Genomic DNA, 12,181 nt, shown 5'->3' on the forward strand with positions numbered 1-12,181 from the left:
GTTGTACGCTTCATCCGTTGATGCCTGCGCCTCCATTGGTGACGAGCCAGCCACATGCCAACCCAAAATGGCTGCAAAACTCTCGTCGACGGGCTCAGTGAAGAAGGTCGGAGTAGAAAACTGTCAGGTACAGATCGGCAGGCTAGTGAAGGGTTGCTAACGTGAAAAGACGCCAGTGTACAGCTCTTCTCCAGGTTGAAGGGCGTGAGTATCGTGAGCATGAGGTTGAGACGGCAGAGTGAGTTGGCACAGTTTACACTGTGCGATCTATACAGTGCTGCCCCATTCCCGATCTGCAGATTGGCGACGAAAAGAAGCTTTTGGAATTTTGCCAATGTTTCCGGCCTACCCTAGAGCGTACCGATTTTTGTCAACGTCGGTTGAATAACGTTGCGTATGCGACTATGGGTTATACGATTTCTACCTGTTCAAAATTCGAGATGTGAATAGATGAGATTTTGGCAAGCTGTCAGATAGTAATCCTTGAATCATTATAGTAACAGTTCTTTCCGTTGATGGGAGAATTACTAAATCTCGGTATTAAACAGCTTCCGGGGTGGCACTCCCAACATCATTTTTTATATTGCGCAGCCTACGTCTGCAACATCCTTATACAAACAGGATTCAGGTAGCTTGCTTGGGCAATAGTAGCACACGGTTTAAGTGGAAATTGGCTCACCAGACCTCGTCTGGCGTGACGAAATCGGGGCGTTGGAAACCACATGCACCAAGTTCAGTATTCAGCTCATTGGAATAAGTCTGCATGGAGGGTTCGCACATATATCCGAGTGTAAAAGTCTTGTGGAACATAGGTGGAAGAAACTGAACACTCCTTGTCGGACTGTAACTACACAATACGCGGAAGGGTAATTGCCGTGAAGGCAGAACTAGGCGTGGCAAACTCGAATTACTGGTGAATGAGCTGTGAAGAGTGAGGGGGAAGGATCAGGGCAGTCTCAGACAACGAACTACGTTGTGTATCCATAAGCGAATTTGAATTGTCAGTCAAGATAGCTGACCGTTGTAGTCATCAGTGCTCACGTAGTGTACTGGCCAGCTAGTTGGAGGAGGTGGTTGGGAGGATAACTTGTTACAAGTCATCCGCCTGAGTTGCTGCGTATACATCTTGTTTAGAGAGATCTGGTCTCGAAACACAAGATTTGGCTTCGCACTCGCTCTTTTGTATCAATCTTATTGACGTCCTGGTCTTCAACTAAACTATGGTTCTTATTACTCGCTCCAGATAGAGATGCAGGTCATTTGAAGTCGGATCCTACCATATGGCTCGCAAATTTATCTCGGCAAGGCCACGGTGTGGGTTTTGTTTTGGCCCTAGTTCCCTACACTACATGTGAAACAAAACGGTTAAAATGCATCCCCAACCTCATAGTTCATTGACAAAATCAGCGAGTGCGGCAATAGCAACTGGAATAGCGAACGGATCTACAACCGCCGCAACGCCTGTAGCCACGAGGGTGGCCAACTTACCACCAACGTCTTTCTCCCTACTGTTCTGTGCCGTAGCTCTCAGAGAGTCGTTCTCGGACATAATGTGCTCCATCTGCCTTTGGTTTTGCTCTTGCATCTCCTGAATCTGTTCTCGAAACCCAGCCGACAGCTTAGCTTGCTGCAGGCGCATGTCGCGCATTTGTTCACGCATGTCAGCTCTGCCATCTTCACGCAAACGATCCGCCTCTAGCTGCTGCCGTTGGAATTTGTCGTCATACTCCTTCTTGAGTAGGTTGAATTTGCGCTTATTCTCGCCTTCGATGCGGCGGATCTCCTCACGACGTTCCTGGCGGAGTATGTCTTGGTCCATATGGATGCGCTCAAGCTTCTGTTGCATTTGCTCACGCTCCATGCGCAAAATTCTTTCATACTTGACGTCCGTCTCTGCTATTGCCGCAGCTGTCTCTTGCTGAATGCGATCCAACTCTTGTTTGTACTTGGTTTCCAGCCGATATAGCTCCTCATTTACGGCGTTGCCGGCAGCTGTTTCTCCCAAAGGCTTTTCCTCATCTACTAATTCACGCTGGATATCCAGTGTTACTGTGGCCTTGTTCGCGAAAGACATCAGGATGTCCATAGCGGATTGCTGAGTTCCTGTGAAGCGTCGAACCTGAGCACCATGCTCCATCATGGTTCCCCAAAAGTTCGGCTTTGTCCGTAATTCATCCTCATGGGCGACGGCTTTGGCATCTTCAATTTGGCCCCAGAATGTAGAGGCAATACCAACGTTCTTCATTGGGTCATCGCCACAGAGCTTACGGAACATTTTGAGGTTTCTCATGCCGCTGCCATCCATTCGCACATCAGTGATTCGGTGGAGATATATGATGCCGGTGAGCTTGGCGTTCTGGCGATAAGTAACCTCGAGCCATTTGGCAAGGTCAAGAAGGACCTCCGTGTCGGAACGGTACGTGTCATTGAAACCTGGGGTGTCGACAAGGATTATGTTATGGCCGTTGATGTTGAATTCGAATGCGGCAATCTTCTGGGTGCCTGGATGTTTGAAGCCCAAGTTAGTAGGACGTTTATGTTGACTGCCATCTTAGCATTTTGATATCCTAACTCACATGCTTCCAACGAATGGCCGACCACCACCTCGGTATTTCCGCTGGCGGCGCGGACAAATGTACTTTTCCCAGCCCCGGTCACTCCCATAACTCCAATTACCATGATTGGTTGCCCCTTGATGAGCATTTTGTGCCACTTTGGACTTGGGCGTAACGTAAATCAAGCTTTTGTTGTCTGGTGTTTCTTGGTAAGGGAGGTGTTCACTGATGTGCAACTTCACCTCAAGTGTAGAGTGCTCTGTGAGTATCATCTATGGTGACTCTGACTTGGAAACGGGGCTCTAAAGGGCTTAGGCTACCCGACACTTCCAAAATCATCACATGGCGCATCATCACACTGGCCAAAATGTGATAACATTTTGGGCTGCCTAGGCGGCCGCGTGGGTGAGACCTTCTTTCCTCCTCCCGCCACCATATGCTCAGCCGTATCACCCATAGTCGCCAAACGCAAGCCCTGCTGATGACCGCAGTAAACTAGTGAGTGAGGTGGCTCAGATATTCGCCCGTTGAGCACGAAAGTGAGGCGGTGTTTCTCGTGTCTCTGCATTTATTAGGGGATACGATTGGTTGACGGCTGAATCTTGTTGGAATCAGGCTATGATATATACAATGGAATAAGTAGAAAGACTCGATAAGCTGCAATGCATGAGATCGCCCTCGTCACAGGCCTAATTTGATAGTTCAATTTCCTTGCCACCCTTGCAGTCTGCACCTGCGCCTGCGGGCCCGAGCAATACCCTGGCGGGCATCCAGACCCGCCTCATTGTCTGATAGGCTTCTCCCTCCTCTGTTCCGAAGACAACAACTGCCGGCTGGACTAACATTGTGATGGGTAGGCCATCATAGGAAGTTGGGTCTCCTGGATGATGCATTGGATGAGGTTTAGCAACTTCCGACGTGATGTCAAGGAAGTCGAGGCCGCCGCCCTCCAGGCCAACGCACTTCATGTACGACCTATGAGTCCATAGATGCGTAGACTTCGTCAGAGCCCGGTCAATCTGATCTACAAGCCACTCAAAGCACTCATGACCTTCTTGTTCTGTCAAATGTTGGAGTAGATATCGGGCTGGGCCGCCGAGGAAATTCTCCGTCAGTCGCTTGGCTAGGCCGACCCGGCCAGCGGCCAGTTTCTCAGCCACCTCTCGATTCTCAGCCCTTTTGGACGATCCCATCCCGTTCGTGGAGAAGAATCTCATCAATGACACCCTCCACTGGTGACTAGATACTTCTTGGACTAGGCCTCATGGTTAGCGGTCAAGTGCGTAGTGAAGCCTAATTTCATATATGAGACGGATAGCGTACTGTTTTGGAGCAGATTAAAAAGTTTGGCCATGTGCTCTTTGACATTGGGGACTTCTTTGTGCACAAAATTCTGGATTTCGGTGGGCGGTTCAATATTGTCTCGTGAGAACTGCTCCGTGTTGCCAAGATTCAAAGCGAGATCGAAGTCCTCAAGGGCATCAAATACCCACCATGGAGATGAAAATGCTGTCGCACAGATGTAGTTCATAGCCATTCCCTGAAGAAGCATGCCTGCACCGTCAGTGTTACTTAGCAGCTCTTCAGGGAGACGACCATTTTCCACAACCACAAACTTTCCCAGCGAGTTCCATTCGTTCGCCGGAATGCTGGAGAAAGCCTCCAAATCGTCGCACGCATATGCTCTTGTCCAGTCGTATACTTCGGCGGCCATACTTTCAAACCAAACCACGACCTCGCTGTCAGATATGGCAAAGGACTTTGTCTGCTCCGTCATGACCTGAGCAGCGGCTTGAGCTTTCTGAATTCGGCTTTCTTGCTCTTCAAGAGTTCTTTCCAAGACTATGATGCGTTTATTCAGCTCGAGTTCTTGCCTTTCATGTGCCTCATTGAGACTACAAAGTTCCCTGCGGTGATTTCTTTCAAGTACCCGTGCACCGTTTTCTAATTTCGGGATGCTGTCTTGTGACCACCACAAATATCCTTTGAGGTTCTGGATCCAGTTCCCGGATTCAGCAGGAGGCGAAAAAACCGAGGAATGATTCTCTCTCGTCTTGGATAACGGCGGGTTAACACTTTGTCCATATCTGAAGCATCATCATACATACCTGGAGTTTATTCGGCGCTACAATCTGCTTGACCTGCAAGAACTCTTCAAATTCTTGACGATCCTCAACAGTCGACCCACAGCGACTGCAAATGTTGTCCTTTGGAGCCCAACCTCCGCAAAGCCACTGAGAGGCGTCCTCCGTCTCGGGGTTCGTAAAGTGTGTTGGGGTGTTTCGGGGCGACCATAGAGCGGAGGGAGTAGCTATTCTGCTGGATTGGGCTGGTATGTACGAAGTGCTGGTCCCGTGGGCAGGGTGAGGGTGAGAAGTTGCTTCGATGTTTACCTCAGGCTGTGGCGGAGCATGGGTGGCTCTAGGGGGCCGATGCTCATCAACTTGCGTTTCGCGAGATGCATCATGACTATACATGTTTCTAGTATGGGATCTAGATGTACTTTTCTCCGTTCCTACTAGTGTTAGCTGTTTATAAAGACATGTAACTTCAGATAACTTCCTTTCTAACTTACCTCGAGACCCTCTTGGTTGGTTACGACCACGACTTTTGTGCTCATTCTCATTCTGATTCGGTTTGTGAAACATCGTAACGTCCGAAGTGCAATGTGGTCAAACAAAAGCCGAAATTCTGATTAATCTGAGTGTGAGATGTGTCGTTTGTATTGTTCAATCTAAAGCCGGGAGAGAACTTGACGGCTTTTAACAAGAAGAAAGATTGTAATGACCTGTCCGTACGCAACTTTGGGATACAGCCCGCGGAAGCCTTGTACTCCGCCGCCAGACTCTTACCGCATACACGACCTTTCGATAAAGGTCTAGACTCTTTATCCTCTACATGTGTTGTCACATTCTGAGTCGCATGCTAAGCAAGTTGTGCTCAGCCTTGTTCACAGCTCTCTGCAGAAATATTGATTGATCACCACGCCACTCAAGCCTCGACATTAGGTTGACTTCAGCTCGGGCAATTCGTGTGGTGGGAGGCTTGCAACTTCAAATAGTACACTTAATCACACACTCTGGAGGACTGGCTTCTGCTACATAACGTACGTTGGCATAGTATATTTATACGAAGACGGCCAATCTGGTTCTTCAATCCATAGTCATATGAGAAAGAGTCTCTTTGTCTCAAGATTAGGTCCAAAATGGAAAGCAAGAAGCTCATTGTCGGTGTCGACTACGGAACGACGTACTCTGGTAGGTTTTATTCTCCATATTGTTGATTCCATTTGTCTAACTCAAGATAAAAAGGCGTCAGCTGGGTTTGGTCCACTGCTACCGGTATAGAGGATGTTCAGCTCATCGGTGAATGGGGTACAGCAGAGAGGACCACTGGAAAGGCAGGTTTCGAGAGACTTGTTCCATCCAGAATTGCTTACTCGCCTGAAATCAGCTGGGGCTATGTCATCGACCCTGACGCTACAGTGTATTGCTGGTCCAAACTTCTTCTGGACAGATATGCCCAGCCATCTGACTTTGATGACCCTTCGTTGACAGACGTTGATGGCCCTGGCCTGCTAATCACTCCTCCGGGAAAGACACCAGAAGATGTGGTGACAGATTTCCTAACTCAACTCTACCAACACGTCATGGAGCGCCTGGCAAGCAAGATAAATGAGTCTATCCTCTCTGTCACCCCAATAGAGTTTTGGTTCACTATTCCAGCCCTGTGGAGCATCAGAGCAGAGAATTCTACAAGGGATGCTGCCGTGAAAGCGGGTTTTGGCTCTCGTCCAAAGGATAATATTCACTTGATCCGCGAGCCAGAAGCAGCGGTAATTTGTTGCCTGAACGAAATGACCAAGGACGGAGGGAATGAGCTCGTCAAGGTACATACTGTCGCGAGTTTCTACTCAGAGAGAATCACAGGAGCAACTAACGACCACTCCACAGGTTGGCGACGGAGTTATTGTATGCGACTGTGGCGGTGGCACTGTGGTAAGTCAGCTTTTGACAGCAACAAAGGGACATAGCTTACATTTTCAAGGACCTCACATCATATGCAGTTCAAGTCGCACACCCAAAACCTAGCTTGAGTCAGGCATGTGTTGGTGAAGGTATGTATCCTCAATGTTTCCTACTGTAGTAATAGTGTTTGGTGGCTGAGAGTAACCTGATAGACAATAGGCGGAAAATGCGGTTCTACAACAATCGATCGGGCTCTACACAGGCTCATGGCCTCCCGTTTTGGATCGGCTTTTACAGATTTACCTTACGAGATGAAGAGTGGAAGCTCGAGTTTTATGCTACAATTTGAGTCAGCTAAGCGTGACTTTGGCGTTTCGAAAGTTGCATCGCGGAAGTATAGGTTCACTCTCAACATTGGTGCTTCACAATCTGAGTGGTATGACGCAAGAAGGGGTGAGATAATAATCACCACGTGAGTAGTAACGTTAGTCTTTTATCGAAAAAGAGCAAAGGCTTACACATACTTCATGCAGCGACGACATGAAGAGCCTTTTTGATCCTGTAGTTCAGCAGATCATCGGCCTATTGGAACAACAACTCAAAGCATCGAAATCGGAGAGCAACCTGGATATCAAGGTAAGTATCCGCATAATGAAGGTCGAGGTAACACCTAGCAATCTAATGAAGACACCAGACCATATGTGTAGTCGGCGGCTTCGGGGAATCTGTCTACCTGTTCAACAAACTTTTAGAATGGTGCCCGTCCGGCATAGAGCTCATCAATCCCACCAAATCGTACGTGCCATTCTGTTTGCAATCTTTGATACTTTGATCTAACGGCGGTCTATTTAAGATGGGAAGCAATCTGCATCGGCGCCGCCCTGCGTGGCCTCGATGGTCCAACCGTGATCAAGAAAAAGTGCCGTCGCCACATAGGCATCGGTATCTCGAAGCCATTTCGCGAAGGCATTGATAGTGCTGATGATGCCTTCCACGATCTTTTTGATAATGAGAAACTAGCACGTGGTCATGTCGACTGGTTGGTCAATCGAGTAAGTCGCACCTTTGAAGGCAACTAGTAGAAGCTGTGAACTGAATCCAGATGTTAGGGCGAGATCATCACCCCCGAGACCGTCGTCATTCGCAGCTACGTTATGGCTTTTCTTGTCGATGGTGAGAAAAAATGGCAACAAAACTTGTATGAAAGTACCATGGCAGTTGCCCCAGAGAAACTGACCCATCATTGTATTTTGTCCCCATAATTCCAACTCAAAGAAAATCGTCTTTAACGCGCTCTAGCTGTGAGGAAAGCGGGAGAGCTTCAGGTAGATCTCACGAGCGTACCACTCGAACAATTCGACCACAAAGACATAAGCTCTCCCTTCTCATGGAAGAAGCTGAAAGTATACAGGATCGACTTCCAAGTGGCTATGGTCGTCGAGGATGATTTGGGGTATATTTATTTCCGTGCAGTTTGTAATGGAAAGCAGGTAGGCGAGGCAAGATTGAAGTTCGGGCAAGAGCAGACGTAACGTTGACTGTACATGAAGATCTTTGATGCAGTGTAATCTAGAAGAACTATCGACGATATGCACTCGGAGTTAAATCATGTCGAATATACAAAGACTGTATGCGTCTAATAAGCGCAACTCGTTTGCCCATTGCTCATCATTGTAAATCTCTGACCTGCCTTCTTATGATGCGGTATCTTCACACTTGTGCCTCCGCGTACCCCTGTGCTGCTGTTGAGGCTTGCGATAAGCTCTCGACTTGTCGTAGTGCCGATTTCTCCAGCTTATTACATTGCTTCTGTGCTTTTCTGCTGGGCGAGCGGGAACTGAAAGTGCTTGCAGCGTTACTTCCAGCTCCGGTTGGCAGTCCCTAGATCTAAATGTGTGTCAACATTACGCTCTCGAACCATTACAGTGCTTCATCCTTCAACTCACATGTCTCATAGTCTCGAACAATTGACAAAGCTTTCCAATTTCAGGAGATTCAATTTTATATGTTCAGCTACTTTAATGCAATACAATCTAGCTGGCAACTTCAACAGCCCGCTATCCATAGTAACATGATACGGGGGCTTTTACTTCGCTCCACTTCTTGTCGTTACCGCCGTAACATTGAAACACGCAACTCATTGCTTTAAACAAGCTGGGACGCAAATAGAACAACTGAAAGAAAAGCTAGAATAGTAGGAACCTGAGGACTCGCAAACCCGGCAGCACCACCCATTTTAGTCGGTTGAGATCCTGAACCAGAGGTAGTGGCAGAACCACTTCCAGATCCGTCCTTTGACAGTTTTGCCTGGCCAAAGTTGGCACTCAGCTTCTCGCACCATAGACCAACCACCTCAAAGTCTGCTGGCTTCTTGCCTGCATCGAGGGGAATAATAATACTGTCTGTTGATGCAGGCTTATCGACTCGCTCGTTGTTGATTCGGAATCCTGAAGAAAGCTTGTCGTTTGTCGAACCCCACCAGTATAGTGCCGGCGCAGATGCATCTTTGAGGGTATATCCAGTAATCTCGATGGCGCTCTCGTTCAGGACCTTGACAGTACCACCGAGTCCACCATCCTTGCCATCCAGTTTGCCAGATGCGCCAACATCCGCCGCCAAAGCAGAAGTAGCAAGTAGAGAAAGGAGAGACAGAGCCTGGAACATTGTGATGAGAGGTAATCGAGGGGATGTGGGTGATATCTGGAAAGAATTAGAACTCCGTTTCCTTGTCGGGAAGCCGGGACACGCCGTAGAATTACTACACGTAGGCTCCAATTAACATACCAAATCGCCGTGACTGAAGGTTGAGAGGACAAAGAGTTTAACAGAAACCGAGGATTTTGATGGTGAACTACGAATTGATTGAATGAATAACATAGCAATGGATGATTGTCTCGTTATATACCCAGTCTTTGAGGAGGCCCAACACCACCAACTTCGTGGACCAAAGAACTCCTTCCCCGATGGGATTCCTGATTCCAAACGCCTCGAAAGATGCTCAATGAAACAGTGACACCCACCGTTTCATGGCGGTGCATAACTCTGCGGCGGTAAACAAACCCGTTCTACGTGCGGGAGACTAAGAGGGACGGGGGCATGCAAGATTTGGAATCAATTTGTTTCGCCTCGCTGATTGGTCGGCAATTGGCTATCTGTCCCAAAGTGGAAAACTAAATCCTCCCTCCAATTTGTCCATCGCTCCTCGTGCTGGCCAATGAGCACGATAGAGTCATTTAAACATTTTGTCTTTTCCTTAGACATTCACAATCTGATCGCCCTGAGACGGGCGGAGATGCTAGCTCGATGACAAGCTAGAATCGATCTAAGACACATCACTTGGGCTTGCAACCTGAACCTGGGCTAGGAGTAATGATCGGGTCCCACCAGCGCAGCCACATTTGCGGTTTGGAATCAAATCCAACAAAGGGCCTCAGCGCCAAGTCTGCGAAATACTGGGCTGACGTGATGAGGAAACATAAAACAGTCAGTTATCAATGGTGCCAGGACACAGCCCTACCAAACACTTGTGATCTGTCAGACTTTGGATCCAAGATCCTAGTTTATTTCTTCGAGATTACAGTGCGCCTTCAGACACAAAGTAAATAAAATGGCCGGATAAACTGCTTATTCTAAAAATCAAAGTTGGTGTCTCAATTACACTTTACGATTAGATTCATAGTGCCAAAGAGACTTGCAAGATGGTTGACGCTATTATTTCCGACCAGTACACAGCTACCCGGGCATACTTTGCCTCTGTGATTGGGTTGTTTCTTGTCGAGAGCGCGATTCGACTATCACAACATCTGTACCACTGGCACAATTCGAGTAAGTCGTGAAATTTACAACCAGATTAAACCGAAACTGGAGCTAACGATACCAGAACGCCAGCTCGGTTCTGTCAAGCATTGGAAAATCACCGTGCTCTTCCACAAACTCTTGAGCACCCGAATAACGATTCCTTATCTCATCGACTATCACGTCACAGACATTATACGATTTCTTGTATTTCTCGGCCTAAATATCCTGTTTGGCATCAATCAAAATGAATACACGACCGACTACAAGCTCTACGGCTGGCTCACAATAGCCAACGGTGGACTTGCCCTGCTACTAGCACCACGAGCAAACCTGTTTTCTCTGTTACTACGCATACCCAGCAACGTGCTGCTAGTATATCATCGCTTGATTGGAATGGCAACAGTGGCACATGCAACAGCGCATTTCGGTTTCAACATTATGCATTACATTAGCACCGAGCAGCTAGAGGACAGTCTGGCAAATGCAAGAATTCGCATCGGCATAATGGCATGGCTGAGCCTGGCCATCATTTTCCTGACTGCCTTGCCTATTATCCGCCGAAAAGGATTTGAGATATTCTACTACAGCCATTTTTTGTTCTTTGTCTTTATGGTTGGGGCGTTGATTCACACGACAAACGGACCCGAGTTTCTACTCCCCGGCTTTTCTCTATGGGTAGTCGATCGCATCTTTCGGCTGTACCAGAGTTTCCAAAAGGCCGAGATACAGGAAATAAGGCATTACACGGGCCAGGTTACCAAGTTCACAGTGAAGGGAGTAACTGTGCGCCATCCAGGACAAGTGGTTTGGGTTAGACTTTCTGCAGTATCACTGTTGAACTGGCACCCTTTCACAGTTATGCGTTCGCCAGGGAGTACCAGTGACTTGGCTACATTTGCTGTTAGAGGTCTTGGTGGATACACAGAGAAGGCTCAATACCTGGTCACAGACAAGGGCCATGCCACAACATCTACAGAAAGTGCCCAGGCAGTCGAAAGCGGACTAACCGTTCGAATAAACGGCCCATTTGGAGTTGGCCGCCTGAATTGGAATTCATTCCCCGTCGTTGCTCTGGTCGCAGGCGGTATCGGCATTACTCCAGCTATCAGCATCTTATCACACATCACCTCATCAAGGGCAGCTTTGTCAGAACACGCCACTGGCTCTACACAGCAGCAAGTCGATATTTACCTCATTTGGGTTGTCAAACGTCTTGATCATACAGCATGGTTCAAAGATGAGCTCGAAAAGCTGGCTGAGTTGACCGCGCAACCAAATGTGAAAGTCAATTTGAAGGTTTCCATATTTTCAACCGACCGCACCAAGGCTGAGAATCTGATGTCACAGGAAATGACTGTGGGAGGGCATATTTCGGAACCAATGCCAACTTCATGGGTAGTAAGACACGAGCGGCCAGATTTCAGCGAATTCTTTCGGGACCTGCGCAATCTACACTCTGGCTGCGATATTGGAGTCAGTCTATGTGGGCCGAAGTCTCTGATGAGACAGGCTAGAAAGGCAGCAGTTCACGAAAACTCGACAACTGGTTTATTCTATGTTGAAGATGAAGTATTTGAGAGATAGATTGAGGGGCTGTGGGCATTACTTGACTTGGGAAGCCATGGTGTCTCCTTTAGATAACTGTAGGTTATGAATAGAATGCAAAATACATGTGCTATATGCTCGGATTACTTGTGAGAAGCTTTGATGAGAGAAAGAGAGACATCTCGTAGCTACCTTACTCGCCGATAACAACATGATGGTCGCAGAGTGGACATCAAAAAGGCAAGTTGCAATAGTCAAACACATTGGGCAGAAAATTTGTCCAACAGTGCTCTCCTTCATCTGCTCTGTCGTCCC

At 47.8% G+C, this 12,181-nt stretch overlaps 5 protein-coding genes across 5 annotated transcripts; 2 read left to right on the plus strand and 3 right to left on the minus strand.

Annotated features, from left to right (window-relative positions):
* Positions 1 to 1,384: 1,384 nt before the first annotated feature.
* VFPPC_03671 (P-loop containing nucleoside triphosphate hydrolase) lies at positions 1,385 to 2,703 on the minus strand (the record flags this gene model as incomplete). The annotated part of the gene is made up of 2 exons (XM_018283147.1): positions 1,385 to 2,502; positions 2,577 to 2,703. The coding sequence occupies 2 exons, from the start codon at positions 2,701 to 2,703 to the stop codon at positions 1,385 to 1,387; spliced, it is 1,245 nt and encodes a 414-aa protein (XP_018147899.1).
* Positions 2,704 to 3,244: 541 nt separating this feature from the next.
* Positions 3,245 to 5,203, minus strand: VFPPC_13509 (hypothetical protein; the record flags this gene model as incomplete). Its single annotated transcript, XM_018291284.1, has 4 exons — positions 3,245 to 3,810; positions 3,879 to 4,608; positions 4,664 to 5,070; positions 5,131 to 5,203. 4 exons carry the CDS (start codon positions 5,201 to 5,203, stop codon positions 3,245 to 3,247), a joined length of 1,776 nt encoding a protein of 591 aa, XP_018147900.1.
* Positions 5,204 to 5,760: 557 nt separating this feature from the next.
* Positions 5,761 to 8,055, plus strand: VFPPC_13510 (hypothetical protein; the record flags this gene model as incomplete). Its single annotated transcript, XM_018291285.1, has 10 exons — positions 5,761 to 5,812; positions 5,867 to 6,444; positions 6,509 to 6,553; positions 6,603 to 6,672; positions 6,743 to 6,995; positions 7,057 to 7,159; positions 7,218 to 7,318; positions 7,377 to 7,575; positions 7,633 to 7,768; positions 7,823 to 8,055. The coding sequence occupies 10 exons, from the start codon at positions 5,761 to 5,763 to the stop codon at positions 8,053 to 8,055; spliced, it is 1,770 nt and encodes a 589-aa protein (XP_018147901.1).
* Positions 8,056 to 8,668: 613 nt separating this feature from the next.
* Positions 8,669 to 9,187, minus strand: VFPPC_03672 (electron transfer DM13 domain-containing protein; the record flags this gene model as incomplete). The annotated part of the gene is made up of 1 exon (XM_018283148.1): positions 8,669 to 9,187. One exon carries the CDS (start codon positions 9,185 to 9,187, stop codon positions 8,669 to 8,671), a length of 519 nt encoding a protein of 172 aa, XP_018147902.1.
* A 1,034-nt stretch (positions 9,188 to 10,221) lies between these two features.
* VFPPC_03673 (Ferredoxin reductase-like, C-terminal NADP-linked) lies at positions 10,222 to 11,905 on the plus strand (the record flags this gene model as incomplete). Its single annotated transcript, XM_018283149.1, has 2 exons — positions 10,222 to 10,348; positions 10,404 to 11,905. The coding sequence occupies 2 exons, from the start codon at positions 10,222 to 10,224 to the stop codon at positions 11,903 to 11,905; spliced, it is 1,629 nt and encodes a 542-aa protein (XP_018147903.1).
* Positions 11,906 to 12,181: the final 276 nt, after the last annotated feature.

This window comes from Pochonia chlamydosporia, chromosome 2 (genome assembly GCF_001653235.2).
Source record: "Pochonia chlamydosporia 170 chromosome 2, whole genome shotgun sequence".
Lineage (NCBI taxonomy): Eukaryota > Fungi > Ascomycota > Sordariomycetes > Hypocreales > Clavicipitaceae > Pochonia > Pochonia chlamydosporia.